The sequence below is a fragment of the Ruditapes philippinarum genome, unplaced genomic scaffold (assembly GCF_026571515.1).
Source record: "Ruditapes philippinarum isolate M1 unplaced genomic scaffold, ASM2657151v2 ctg592_1_1_1_1, whole genome shotgun sequence".
NCBI classification, from domain to species: Eukaryota; Metazoa; Mollusca; class Bivalvia; order Venerida; family Veneridae; genus Ruditapes; species Ruditapes philippinarum.
In genome coordinates this window covers 686,362-701,237 of record NW_026854960.1, presented here as the reverse complement: position 1 = coordinate 701,237, position 14,876 = coordinate 686,362, and the positions used below count along the sequence as shown (strand labels likewise).

Below are 14,876 nucleotides of genomic sequence, written 5' to 3'. Positions count from 1 at the left end.
TTAACGTACGATTATACTAGTATTTCACGTTACGTTAGGCAAACGAACTAGTACAGTCAGCAATTGTTCACAATGAATTGGAGTATATGTTTGATCATAGCGGTTTTCATTTGGAATGTTGACTGTCAAACTCGACCTGTTCGCAAATACAAAGTTAAAGAAAACCCATCAGGTTAGATATACATTTTTGTATGTAAAAATACGTTAAGTGAAATTTGTTTGCATATATATATTTTCTTTCATGTAAAAGTGGATCTTCATAATCTAAGATTGTGTTGGTGTTTTTTTTGACTGAAACGAATAACTAATGCATATTTTTGTCTGGATAATACTATTTTATTACAAGAGTATATTTATGTCGCGTGTCTTAATGGTTACTTTTAGTAATATACTAGGGTGCGAGATTATAAAAATATTGTCTTAGCTCAATCTCAGGTAATTGGTTGGACAGAGACGGAACAGAATGGGCACTGACCAATGAAAATACCGCGACACAAGACAGAAAACATGTTTACCTATTTTCCTATTGCAGTCCCTCCACGCTCGGGGAAATAGCGGGACTCCGGCTTTTGGATTCTCATGTTAAAGGCCTTTTACTTCTAGATTTATAAAACTGAAATAGTTTATGAAACGAGGAAAAAATGTAAAGCTATACATTTGATATCACTGTCGTAAAAATAGTACAAAGGCATTCTGCATTTTTTTATTACTTTACAGTTTGTAAAATGATGTCGGTTTTTATTTACAGGTGCTAAACCGCAATCTGGCGACAGGGTGATCGTACATTATACAGGCAAGTTCTTATTTGTAAAAAAGTATTTCACCAGCCCTTCGCTCGTCTAAATTCGGCCATCTCTCATGATCTCTTTGTTCTGTATTCGGCGATAGAATAAACCGTATGTCTGAGATATAGTGTGCCCTTGCCGGTCCACATCTGTTACCTTATTTGAAGTCTTTGCAATGCTGATCTTACCGCAAATCCTCATTTAATAGGAGAAGCAGGAGACAACTTCATTCATGGCGTATCTTTTTAAAAGGGTCTTTGTAGGACCACTCTTCCAAGTAAGTCATGCCAGTTCAACAACATAGGATGACTTGACCTTGTCCAGCCGTATGTCTTCTTAGCGTAGTGCACTTTCCGCTTAATTTATATTGATTTGTAATAAATGGACCTCTCAATTTATTGTAATTTATAATTAATAGAGCGCTCATATGACAACATTTAATTATGTTGCTGTATATGTCGAATCGACGCTTACTGGTACTTGATCCTTATAAACAAAAATAACGGAATTTGCCAAACTTTGACGATGCATGTTTATACCACCGACTTTATTACTAATACTGTATACATTTTTAACATGCTTCAATATATAAATTAAATCCCAAATTTGTTTTTTAATGTATCATTTCAGGCAATCTCAAGGGAGTTAATAATACTATTGGCACGAAGTTTGACTCGTCACGTGACAGGAATGACCCATTTAGATTCACTCTCTTTAAAGGAGAAGTTATATCCGGTTGGGACATTGCAGTAAATTCGGTAAAAAAAATTCCGCTATTTTCAAATAATTTTACCAGAAATCAATATATTTTAACCGATGCACATTTTAGTGAACTTTATGAATTTTGCCCCCCCCCCCCCACCGCTGTGTCCCCCACTGCAAAGAAGCAGAAAATCAGCCACATACAAAACAGGTTTGATTTAAAACTTCAGACTTAACACTCTCTTATTTACAAAGTTTATGTTATATTTTAAATACAATAGTAAGTCTTATTTTCTATTTTTTGTTATGTTTTGTTTTCAGATGAGAGTTGGGGATCGTGCATGGTTTGATATACCATCAGACCTAGCGTATGGACCTAATGGTTCACCACCAGCATATCCTTTTTAAAGATACTTAATTATGTACTTAAATATTTTACATGTATTTTCAATATCGCATCAGTACATACATTGTGTAATATGTGTTTTCGTTGTCTGTCAAAACATGTATCTATATAGCACTTTCATTGTTCCATTGTGTAAATAAATAGTTTCTGGTAGGAAACGTTTATATGAAGATAATTTGTATTAATCTTTGGGTTAATGTTATTTGTATACAAAGGTAATAGGAACATATTTCGAAGGTGTTTTTAATTTGAAAGTGATCAATAAACGAGTAAAATATTAATATACAAACATAGTATATTTATAAAGGTGGTTTAAATATGAAAACGGTCTTTATACAGAAGCGATCATTTTACGTTTTTGTTTGTTTTGGAGACGGATCACAGTTTATTTTAGGTTGTATTTATATATGTATATTCCACATCAAACTCTATTTCCTTCTTTCTTCTTGTGTTAAATGCCCGAGGTCTATGTGAGAATTTCAAATTCTATGTTTAAGATGTTTGGACGTCAGTGCAGTTCCTTTAAAAAAGATCTTCAATAGACATACTGATATCACATGATTTATATTTTGTAATCTACATACCATTTCAGTTTTATTTACCTTAACAACGGTTACTATACCGCGGAACGCTGATCTTCTTTTTGATATAGAGTTACTAGGAATAGAACCGAGGCCAGCACCGAACCAAGCAAGTGCGCAAAATGGACTACTGTAACTGTAATCTGTGAAGTCACCAAAAAATAAAATCGACCATCTTCTTCCAAAAAATTAGAATAAATTCTTTAAAAGATGCTTGTGTTGGTTTTTTTTTGTTTTAACAAAAGTATCTTATGTCACGCAAAATACCATACCACTTAGCCTGCAGCAGAGTGGAATTACCTATAACGTGACACATGCTTTCTCCCGTTTATCTTCAAATAAAGAGTACTTCATCAAAAGCTGCGAAAAATAAACAACAGAGACTTGCCGTAGAGAAATCAAAATTTGCTTTTACAATAAAAGTAGACAATTCAGAGAAAAATCCTGAAAATGAAGAGGGTGACCTTTATTTTTTAGATTATTAAAGAGTCAACTTCGTTTTTTTTTACTTCATACAAGGAAAAAGTTCATTTCCATTTTGGAAGGGACAGACTAATAGTGGTCTTGACGTCAACCAATGAAAACACGTCAAGCTGTAGCTTACAATTGTAAACCACAGGTGCTAAGTTGAATAAATATAAATAAACTTTCAAATTTAATCCAGTATAGAAGGCGTACGCGTATAAGCGTTTTCCCCCCTTTTTAATTTAAGTTTAATTTTTAAATACAGTTTTTTAATCTAAGTGTGGGATATAATCTCACCTTTTTCCGGCTTCATCTACGGCAATTATTTGCCTATTTGGGGCACTCACTGTTCACATATGCATGCAGTTATTTAACTAACTACAGTTTTTCCCTATATGCTCGCCCATATGGTTTTATACCGGTGGCGAGGGTAAATAAACCCAACACACACACACACACACACCAACACACACACACACACACACCAGTAAATGAAAATTTCATCCGAAAATTAAGAGTCCAATCTTTGTTAACTTTCATATATCCCGTGATGGACCTGAAAGTGTTAAGTATTTTCCACCAGCATTAAGCCAGGCCCAGCCTGCACGTCCGTGTAAAATAAATGGTAATTGTAAAAATATCTTGATCAAGTATGGCTTTAATGGATTTTAATAACACAAATCACTCTCAGCACTTTCGCGCTTCGTTAGATTCTAAACAAGTAAAAGCCAATTGATTTAAATAAAGTTCCATGATACAAGATACTCTTATAATAACCCTATGTTATAGCGCTTTATTAAATCAGAATTTATTTGGTTTTAAAAGCGTGCACAGATTATTTTACAAAGACTTATTTTAAAATATATAAATATAACAGGACAGTTGCTTTGGGACAACCGGATGGTCAATTAAACATTCTGAAATGTCACACATACATATTTTCTTTGATTTTTAAAAAATATATCCACAGGCTTTTTCTTTTCTCGATAATGATCAACTTTCAGTGATTTTCTTATTTCATTTTCTTTCCCATTAAAAGACAGAAAATATTTTCCACATTTGTCTTCAAATATTGATAATAAACATTTCTTGAGCTGAGAAGGGGAAATGTTTTCTTCTTCTTCAAAATATCACTTATTTGGGACTTTACAAAATACCCTGCATGTATATTTTTTAAAGCAGCATGTCTCCAGATCCATGCTAATTTTCATGAAAATTTAAAAAATGTAAAAATATTGTGAAGGGAACAATGAAAGTAATTCACACACTCCAAACGACACTTGCCGTACGTAAATTACTTAAAAGAGGCCAAAGTATGCAAAAATACGAGTCACGCAGTTGAATTATGGTGTTAAATACTGCTAAATCAGTTAATAATTATCGTACAAAACCTGAAAATTATTACTTGAATCTTTTAACTTTTTTTTAATCTTACTAACGCTACATTTTTCTCAAGTTTGAATTTCTTGAAAATATTTCGGCTCATCTGGAAGCATGCAGCTTTAACCTCGTTGGACAGAAATACGCAAGCTCCCTTTCGCAATCGGTAAGGCATAAATACATGTAGTTCAGTTTTAGCATCAACTATCAGTACTGCAGGTATCTTCAAATTCAAATTTTCACCATTTTCTTGTAAAAATATTGAATTCTACTTAAGCCTGTGCTATGGGGGCATGGACGGTAGCTTGCAAAAGCCTCTACCGTGCATAAACAGGCTCAATCAAACCGAGCCAGCAACATTTTTAATTTTGTGGTTTTGGGCGTTTTTTTAGGAATTCTGATTTTCTCTAGTGTATATGCATACAATAAATTTTAAGTGTCGTCGTCAAAAATGTATTGATGCAACAAAAACGATAAATAGTTTTGTCCTGATTTTATGATAGACAAGTCCTTTAAATATTTAGTATTGCAAAGGTTGATAGTCAATATGACAAAAAATTACTACAATGAACGGCCATTACTTCAAAAAACACTTTATTTAATATATGTATAATATATAAATACACAACATATGATATGATACATGATAATGTTAATTCAAAATCAGTTAGAAAAAAGAAACATACATGAAATTTGTATGTAAATAGAAGTATATATGAATAAATAAATTGATTCAAATTCATTTTTTTTGAAGATTTACGGATATATTTTCTAGTGATTCCCTCCTAGAGAAATATAAAATGAAATGTTAATTTATACTTTATGCACAACAAATATTAAGGAAGATTTTTGGACGGAAATAATAGATTGGATTCTTTCCTTTAATATGAAAAAGCATCATTTAATTAAAGCAATTGAACTTCAATTCCCGCCTCGGACTGGACCAACTCAACCCGCTACATCTTACACATTTTTTTCATGTCTAAGGTTATTTCTTCTTCAAATTTTCCTAAGAGTTGTCGTCCGTGGCTTATCTAACCGAATCTTCATTGCGAAGTTACACTCGGCTGAAGAGATTCCTAACCTTTTCGTCTATTCTCTTAAAGACATTGAGTTTGATTTTCGTCGTCACATTGCAATAAGCAATATGCTTGTAATACCAAATCCAAATAAAATCAAAACGTGAAATACTATCAGTATGTTCTTCAATATAGATCCCTGAAAATAAATAAGACAGTAATTAAAAACGTTATGTATTTAAAGGAAATGCATATATTAGTTTCATTTCTTAATTTGACTTTAGTTTTCTTTATTACACCGTATAATTGAAATTAGTTGCTCCTCAATTATTTCTTGTCCGTGTATTTTTTTCCGTAGATTTCTTCTGGTTCATGTATCATTTTATAACCGTGCATTATTTATTTCAGGTCCTTACATTACTTGTTTTGTCCATGTACATTTTCTCGTCCTGTACAATATTTCTGATATGTGCAATATTTCTGGTCCATATATCATTTCCGGCCCGTGCGTTATTTTTGGTGTATTGTTTCTTGTATATACATATTATTCTTTTTCCATGCATTATTTCTGGACATGTCAGCATTTTTTCTGGTCCATCACATTATTACTGGTCCTGTACATTATTTCTTATTCCTAAATTATTCCTGGCCCGTACATTATTTCTTGTCCGTGCATTTATTATTACTTCTGTGTGAACCACATTTTTTTCTGACCCTGTACATTATTTCTGGTCCATCGTCCATTATTTCTGGCCCTGTAGATTTTTTTTGGTACGCACATTATTCAAGGAACACGTTGGTAAAACCACTGACCTCTCGTATGGAAGATGGCATAAAATAATTCAATGTCCATGAGAAAATGTCAGATCTACGACTAAATATCACCAATCGACTAAATAACACCGATCGTGATTATGCTTCATTTTTCTGTGACTAATCTGGAACTGTGCATTTATGTATTTTCGAACAAACAATTTTTACGCTAAATGTGTAAATGCATTAAAAAATATATCATTATGGGCTGACGTTCTTGATGTAATATCTTTTTATCATAGTCCAAAAGCATGATAGGTTCTTGTTTTCCCATCGACTTTGTTTCTTGCCTTTACATAGACGATGGTTTCTTGTCCGCACATTAAATATGGTTATTGTCTTCTCATAAACTATAGTTCTTGCCCTTACATAAACTATAGGTCTTGTCAAAACATATCTAAATACATATAATGGGCACATTAATGTCATGTGACTAAAACCATACTTACGGGTGGGGATGGTATTTTTGTGATAGAGTTCCGGCGGATAGCGGACAGTTCTCTTATCTCGTAGTCAGATTTTCGACCTTCAATAATAGAAAATAGCGAGAAAACAACACTTCCTAAACAATTCACATGATACATAAACTATGAGAAGAGAAGAAGTCATGCAACTGTTCAACTTGTGCTGCGTACCACCGTATATACAGAGACTTTGTCACCAAAACAAGCAAGTTTTGATTATATTTTATATACAGAGAATTCTTCACATTGTTTCTTTATTGGTCAATTGTAGCACAAACATTTTTTTCGACATCTCCTGGCGTAAAATACCACATAAATTTCTCTCTTTTTTTTGTAGACACGATAGAGTGTACATTTTCTTAAAGTAACAGTCAAAAATAATTAAACAAACATTCTATTTGTTACTCATCATGAATCGTTCTTTTAATTTCAAAATGTAAATCAATCTATGCGTGCGTTTATTACAAGATACTTATAATTTTGTTCCATCATATTTCAGTCTTGCAAGTTGAAAGTTTAGCAAAACAAATTAAGTCAATTTTACCGAGCATGAAATTTAAAACATATAACAGAAATTAATTTTATTTTTTAACTATAACAGAATCAATAATATTCTATTTGGAATCAAGTCAGATTACTTTACTGAATATACACTAAATTGCAGAAAGTTGGCTATCTAGCGAGCTTACGGAACGTCGGTGGTTCTACTCTAGTGCCTGTTTGTGCCTGAAATAATGCAAATTATGCACGGACGGATACCTGGCCCCGTTTTCACAAAGAAAAGATCAGGATCAGGCTCAAATGATCCTGATTTTATTTTCATTGCTTTATAACGTATTATGCTAGAATTAGATTGTACACACGTAAATACATTGCTTATTTGCAAAGAAACCAACCTATTTTGGGATAAAATCAACAAATAACAAAACAAATACAAAAATAATCCGATCAAAATGAGGATCAATTTTAGGATCAAGATCAAAATTTGGATCAACTGTAAAATGCACATATCTTGTAAAAATAAAAATAAATTTATTCTAAAATTTCATAAACATGCTATTTCAAGTCCAATTTTATCAAGTTAATATTGAATATTTAATCTATGAGGATAAATAACTGAGAATATTTTAGAATTTTAAAATTTGATCCTGATCTTGATCCTGATCCTGATCCTTAAATCTATGTGAACACGGTGCCTGAGGTCTTTCCCCACCAGTAAAGCTGTACAGTCGCGCATGACCAATACTGTGTTGGTGCGACGTAAAATCCAACCAAATAAAAATAAAAGAAGAAAAGTTGGCCTACCTGTTTTAATGAGAAAACACTCGTATGTCTCCATCAGGAGTTCAAACACTAGTTGGTATATGGCAAACCCTACCATGATCCACATTGTATAAGAAGGGACGTGGACCTTGGGCAAAGTAGTTCCAAGTATGCAATTCAGAACTGAAAAAAATCAATGATATGGTTTATTTGAGATCGTCTGTGATTGAATCAAGCTTTAAGTTTATTTTTACCACTTCCGGCAATTAAGCAGTACATAGTGTATTATGAGGAAACATGGTCATGGCCCTATTAGTGCTCGTACTATTGGTATCTGGATTGGGTGTAATACACATTAAACATTAGTCAAGCAATTATTTAACAAATCTATAAATCTTTAATACATGACTGTTATTTATTAAGCTATATACCTTTGTAAAAAGTCATTGATATACAATGTATTCTTAAAGACAACATATGTTTTTAAGTTACAAGCACACGTTTATTCGTCATTATTACATTGGTATTTTGATTACATTTCATATAGAATAATCTGCAGTCTTAAACTTCAACACTTTTGTGTCATTTTATTTTATTACTTGAAATTCAATTCACGCAGGTTTTATAAAATGTCATAAATAAGACATACAAAAATATATCATTTTATTTAACTTACTAGCAATAACGTACACTGTGGTACCGACAAAACCATGCACATATTTAAACATTGGTCTTGTAGCTGTATCAGACCTCGGACGTATGAACGCCATGATTGGCTGTAAAATTGTTAACATATTGATAATATTTATTTTTATAAAAAAGATAATTTTTCATCAAAGAATCTTACAGTACAAGGAAGAATATAAATTACAACAACAACAACAACAACAACAACAACAACAACAAATAATAATAATAATAAGAAGAAGAAGAAGTAGACGAAGAAGAAGAAGAACAATAATCACATGTTTGAAGACATAATTAAGTTTGTATTAAAATTTTAACATGGCATATATCAACATGATTAGCATTATTATTTTTACAATGAATGTATGAATGTGATTAAAATTTCTATTGCACATTGCTTTTATCACAACGAGGGTCAATGCAATTACTCGTCAGATTTACTATTGTTTATTTACATATAGTTTAATACTATTAAAACAAGAAATTGTGTGTCGTATTGGGAGTGAACATCAACAGGGGAGATCAGCTTAGATAACGCCAACATCTAGCTTCAAAGACACACGGGCGGCACCGCACAGGTACGAGCCAAAATAGCAAAAATGTATGACACAAAAGTTATTATCGTGTTATTATTGTTTTCTGTTAGAAAAGAAGTGTTATATTTTATGTCCAATTACTATTATTATACATTACATTTATAATCGTGAGTCCCATTACTATTATACCAAGTGTAGGATGAGCTTTCTGGATAGCGTTGGCTCCCTTTAACTGAAATATAATTGACAAAAGAACAACGTTTAAATGAAAACTAATTTGAAATGAATATTATACCACAAAATCTTTCTCATGTATATGTACAGGAGATACATTTTTACAATATTATAAAGCTTAATGCAACTTATAAACGAATAACGTAATGACTATATCAATACAATTTAAAGTTTAATTTTAAACTTAATGTAATGACATTTTATTATTATTTTGAATTATAAATGTTTTTGTTTTGAATCATAAAAGTATTATTATTTTAATTTTGCATGTAAGAAAAACAATACTTAACATAGCATAATATTTATTTATATTCGTGTAAATGCGGATTGGAAGGCCTTTTCTAAATTTAGGTTTTGAGATATTTTCATGTTCTGTACAAAAAATTGTCCTGTCGTTTTTATCAATATTTTAACTGGTGCAAAGTAATAATACGAGATGGTTATAAGACATGATATTAACTGATATTAATTACCTTTGCATAGCCCTTTGTATGGACCCAGATGACTATGAATGATGCCACTACACATACCACAACAAGCAGCATAACGATTTTATGAACCTGAAAAAAACACAAACAAAAAACATTCATAAGGTTATGATTCGGATTCATTGGCAAAACATATGTACGTACACAGAATGAATCAAGTATTCAGATAATACATGTATAAATATGCATGGTGATCTGAGGACTCAATATGTACGTATATCCCAAATTTACTTTTATAAATGATATATTCAAAAATATAAAACGATCATCGCCATAATTATGATCACTTGCATTTGAAAATGTTGCTAAATTTCATAAAACGTTATGTTCATACCTGGTACCATATCCTACGGCCACATGCCCGACCCTCGGGCCATTGGTGTTTGTAATAACGTGCCAGAATAATGGACCCACTTGCCAAAATCATCCAGGCAAATACCATCAAGCATCCTGCAATGATAAACCATTGTTTAAAACCTTCATATATACCTTTCAATGGCAGTATGTCTTCTTAAGAAATAAATGCATTACACTGTCACAGTTTGTTATAATATGGGGTCTGTTTTTGTACCGGTGGGCATGTATTCGCAAAACAGTTTGCATCCATGTGGGTTTGGGAACTTTCAACTTTATTTTGCAGTTTTTTTGTATGTTTTTGTTTGTTTAATTTTTAGAATTACCTGACAACCGATTTTAATTTAAATTATAATAGAACTATTTTGATAAATACCATGTATTTTAACCAAATGGTTTACTTTCGTTCCTGTCACATTATCAACCTGCTGAAAGTCTATCTTGTAGGGTGATATAAATGGTCCATTCGGATATAATTTGTGTTTAAGCTTCGAACCTGCAAAAAGAAGAGTCGATGTAAATAGTCATTATTTAACACACATGTAGATGAGAATCAATTACAATTTGAACTCCCACACAAAGCTGCGTATTAAGAGAAACAATTTGCATGCAGTCAAACCTTTTTTTGGACGAGAAACGAGAGACTTAAAAGCTTTTATGGCAGATAAACTTAGTTGGTACCATGAACATACCACTTGTACATGTACAATTTTACCGTTTTGGTGCTTTTTAGGAATTTCATAGTTTTTTTTTATTTTAAGGCACGTGAATTTACTAAGAAGTAAACCAAAATATGTGACCTTTAGTTACAATATTTATATAAATGGTCCAAATTCAGGGATGAGTTTATACCAAAGTGATATGATTATACTACCATGATCTACGAATCCACTGGTTACTAACAGATACCAAGGTTGATCAAGGTTAAATATTCTATCAAAACCTTCTACATGCATCAGTCTGGTGAAGTTACACGTCTGTATGCCGTCAATTGTAGATCCTGCCATTTCTCGCAAACCTAACTTCGGCTAGAAAAAATAATACACTTTCATGATTACCGCCGTATTTATAAATATGCACATGTTTCTAAATTTTAAATTGTGCACCATTTTTATGTTAAATGTTGAAATCTGTGGGAGACGGTGCCAGGGGGCTTAAACGGTATCTCACATTTACCTCTGACGTCCATAATCAGGTTCAATGATATCGAATGTGCAATTGTTTTTAACAGACTGCTTTATTTATATCTTAAAATAATTAAAATGATAGTTTTATTTTCTTCAGAGTATTAATTCATCTACAATGCGGTATCAAGATTTCGAATTCGATAAAAACATTTGAGTTATGAAACTAAAACCTTAAGCAGTGCAGAAAAAAGCATGAAAAAATGAGCGGCGAATCGAATCAAAAACATGTTTATATCGTCCATAAGCTTGATGCTTTTGTAATACACATATTCCATACTTAAATAATTTACAGCATATATAATGTACCCGTTTGATTTAATATACGGTCCTGGAAACGCGCCAAAAACCATGTTTTTTCTTATTTTTGATTAATTATTTTATGAAATACTTTTTTTTTTTACTAACAGTTTGTGCTACCATTAACTTACTAATTTTTTTTAAAACAAATGAATAATATAGAAATATTTATATTTTAAATACCCACGTGACTTATCTCTACATTGTAATGGTTGTCGTTATATGAATGTTTGACAAATGCCCATATACGTATATCCGGGTCAGTTGTGCATTCTATAACACTGTCTTCTCCCTAAATACAATTGTACAAAGAACAACAGTTGATAGCAACGTTCAAAGAATGTATCCGTCTCCATATACAGACACACGGTCAACACAAAGGAGTGATACTCAGTTGACCACTTCGTAGGAAAGAGTTGACAAAATAATTCGTGGAGAGGGCTAAACTTTTGTCAATTGCACAGTACTTCAGTCAAAACTGGTTATTATATATAATATAGCTGTGCATTGCTGTCACAATTTTTTATTTTGCAAACAATCCAATTCTCGATACGTATTGCATAAGCAAATGATTTTCTACGATCGATTACGATAGTCAAACTTAAAGCTATAGGTGTTAACGGTCAAAACCTCTTCAATTAAAAAAAAAACATATTTGAAAAAATCAAAATTATCGTAATCAAATAAACTGTAGTAAACTAATTGTGAACACACTGAATTAAAAGGAACATGTTAAGTATTCAATCGTTTATTTTTCCAAATTAAAACAATGATTGAATCGTCACATATTTCTAACCAAAAAGTTATCCTGGCCTTTTTCTTTTAATTTCTGGCTTTTTTCTTTTAATTTCTGTAAGAACTTGTTTTGTTATTGTGATATTAGTTAGCTGTACCAATGCATTGCAATGTGTAATATGTTTTGAATTGTGATGTATTTTTATTAGCAAAATCTTACCGATGCATACTATGAGGCCAAGACATATTGCGATGTAACGGTTCTTCACTTCTGATCTATGATAAATTTCAGGAAAACGTAGGAATATTGAAAAAGTATTACTAGTTATTGATATTATCTATGTATTTTGTTTAATTATTAAACTGCAATTTTTAATATAATCATTTGAATTAATACACACCAAGGGGGTCCCAACATGTAATTTGGAAGTAATATTTCAAGTTTACACGCTTTGGGATAAAAAAAAGCTAGAATGAATAGTTATCATATCATACCATAAGTTCATCATTTGAAAATCCCATTGCAAACCATTGTTGATGATAAATATCATCAAACTTTTTCTTCATAGTGAACGCAATGGCGTCTACTTCCGGTCTATAAAACCACGTGATTAGAAAACTACATCCGGTGGACGTACAGTCATGGTAACATCCTCTAGATACCCCGCATGACTCGTCAAGTGTCTGAAACCAAAAAAGACATAGCAACTTATTTTCTTTTTAACATAAAATAATATTTTTAAAGTGACGTTATGTCCATCCAAGGAAATATAGTGAGTGAAAGTAAAAGTAAAAAAAAAAGCTAAAATTTTGCCGTCATTCCTTTAAATTTTATAATTCATTTGGCATGACAGTTGTTTGACTCAGAGGGCCCAAGGAAATATTTGTAAATACCCATCAGAATTTTCCTGTAACGTTCAGTTTATTGAAATAGTGGGCAGTCCATTTTTTGTCAGTTTCTTCGATCGAAATATGTACATAGATGATTCTATATTTTTTGTCATATGCCATATTAAGATTAAGCAACACTTCAAATATTCAACTATATCAATTATACTTATATTATTAGTTATTTCACAATTACGATTCGAAGACATAGTATTCATCTTCTATATCTATGTTGCGACAAAGACACAATACTTGTACAATATTGTTTGATAGCACGGTCGCCGAATAACTAACTGAGCATTTGCGCAATTGATTCATGTTAACGGTACATAGATTTAGTAAGAATTATATTGTTACCAGTAAACATACAAGTTAATCATTTGTGCTTGGTATTGATCAATGCAGTCTTGATTTTTAGTCAGTCTTAAAAGTATAGCTACGGTTTTGTTTTGTTTTTGTTTTAATAGTTACGAAGAAGTAAAAGAAACATGTTCTCCGTTAATAATATATGTTAAATGTCAATAAAATAACTTAAAATGATTGAAAATTCATTGCAAAATGAAAGGTAAACATTAGCTCAATTTAACGTGTTAACCCTCTATAATTCAAATTTATGAAACTAACAACATGAAACAACAACAACAACATAAAACAATCAATTCTTTTAGTTTAAACAAAGGACAGAAAACAGAAAAAAGTGACATATTTCGCAAGATCGACAAGAATAAGTACAGCTGTATAAAGAAGTTATAAAAGATTCATACAATTAGTGTCAGCACCGGTCTTATGAGCCAAAAGAGCACTAAACTCCAAAACAATGTTTTAATCATATTATATCATCCGAGAAAATTGTTATAGAATAATAAATCCGTTCGTATGACTAAGAAATAAACTGACAGTATTTCTGTGTAAGATATTGTAATGTAAGATCAATAAGGAGTGAATTGTCCAGATGTTACAAGACATCATGTTATTGCTTTCAAAACATAAGCGACATGTGTCATATAAGGTGGGGGAGACATTTAAACGCATTTATTTTTTCTTACATAGAACAGAGTGACATAGAACCCCTAAAGAAAGCACAAATCGTCAAAATTGAAAATGTTGTAGGCTCGGTTTGATTGAGCCTGTTCATGGGCAGTACTGGAAAGTGAAAGTTAACATCCACGCCCCTAGCACCGACTTAAGCAGTATTCAACATTTCACATGAAAATGGTAGAATTTTTAATTTTGAAACATCCACATGAACTTTCAATGTGTCTCGTTAGTATCATTCCATGAAAAGCAGCATATTGTCCCTAAGTAAAAGAATGCGTGTGCCAATGAATAGAAAACGATGGAAGGTACTAATTAAAATGGAATTTTGAAAGGGGATACTAACATATCGTAAATGTTATGCATAAATGCATTCTGAAATTGTAGTATTGGGGGCAGTGCAGGATTCCAAGTGCAAAGAAGTAAAGCAAAATTAATTCCTACCCAATCTTTAGTTGTGTATTGATACTCTTTAATAATGTTTTGGTAAAAGTTTTGAATCTATTTTTATAAATGATATAGCCATGGAAATGAAGGGAAGAGAGGAAATCCTGACT

General features: G+C 31.7%; 2 protein-coding genes across 2 annotated transcripts; one reads left to right on the top strand and one right to left on the bottom strand.

Annotated features, from left to right (window-relative positions):
* LOC132741623 (peptidyl-prolyl cis-trans isomerase Fkbp12-like) lies at positions 1-2,687 on the top strand. Its single transcript, XM_060729832.1, has 5 exons — positions 1-172; positions 749-793; positions 1,416-1,543; positions 1,809-1,882; positions 2,511-2,687. Exons 1-5 carry the CDS (start codon positions 73-75, stop codon positions 2,608-2,610), a joined length of 447 nt encoding a protein of 148 aa, XP_060585815.1. The 5' UTR covers positions 1-72; the 3' UTR covers positions 2,611-2,687.
* A 2,250-nt stretch (positions 2,688-4,937) lies between these two features.
* LOC132741622 (putative ferric-chelate reductase 1) lies at positions 4,938-14,503 on the bottom strand. Its single transcript, XM_060729831.1, has 12 exons — positions 14,049-14,503; positions 12,892-13,080; positions 11,849-11,953; positions 11,052-11,205; positions 10,554-10,673; positions 10,158-10,273; positions 9,809-9,895; positions 9,259-9,333; positions 8,555-8,654; positions 7,921-8,061; positions 6,601-6,677; positions 4,938-5,537 (listed from the first exon to the last, which is right to left on the bottom strand). The coding sequence occupies exons 1-12, from the start codon at positions 14,112-14,114 to the stop codon at positions 5,448-5,450; spliced, it is 1,320 nt and encodes a 439-aa protein (XP_060585814.1). The 5' UTR covers positions 14,115-14,503; the 3' UTR covers positions 4,938-5,447.
* Between the last annotated feature and the right edge of the window lie 373 nt (positions 14,504-14,876).

What these genes read in the sequence shown, in the direction of transcription:
- LOC132741623 (XM_060729832.1), top strand. Translation starts at nt 73, where the DNA reads ATGAATTGGAGTATATGTTTGATCATAGCGGTTTTCATTTGGAATGTT. An exon ending in GGTGATCGTACATTATACAG is followed by an intron (nt 794 to 1,415) that starts GCAAGTTCTTAT and finishes GTATCATTTCAG; the next exon opens with GCAATCTCAAGGGAGTTAAT. An exon ending in GGGACATTGCAGTAAATTCG is followed by an intron (nt 1,544 to 1,808) that starts GTAAAAAAAATT and finishes TTTTGTTTTCAG; the next exon opens with ATGAGAGTTGGGGATCGTGC.
- LOC132741622 (XM_060729831.1), bottom strand. Translation starts at nt 14,114, where the DNA reads ATGATTAAAACATTGTTTTGGAGTTTAGTGCTCTTTTGGCTCATAAGA. An exon ending in TTTCAAATGATGAACTTATG is followed by an intron (nt 11,954 to 12,891) that starts GTATGATATGAT and finishes AATTGTATTTAG; the next exon opens with GGAGAAGACAGTGTTATAGA. An exon ending in ACAATGTAGAGATAAGTCAC is followed by an intron (nt 11,206 to 11,848) that starts GTGGGTATTTAA and finishes TATTTTTTCTAG; the next exon opens with CCGAAGTTAGGTTTGCGAGA.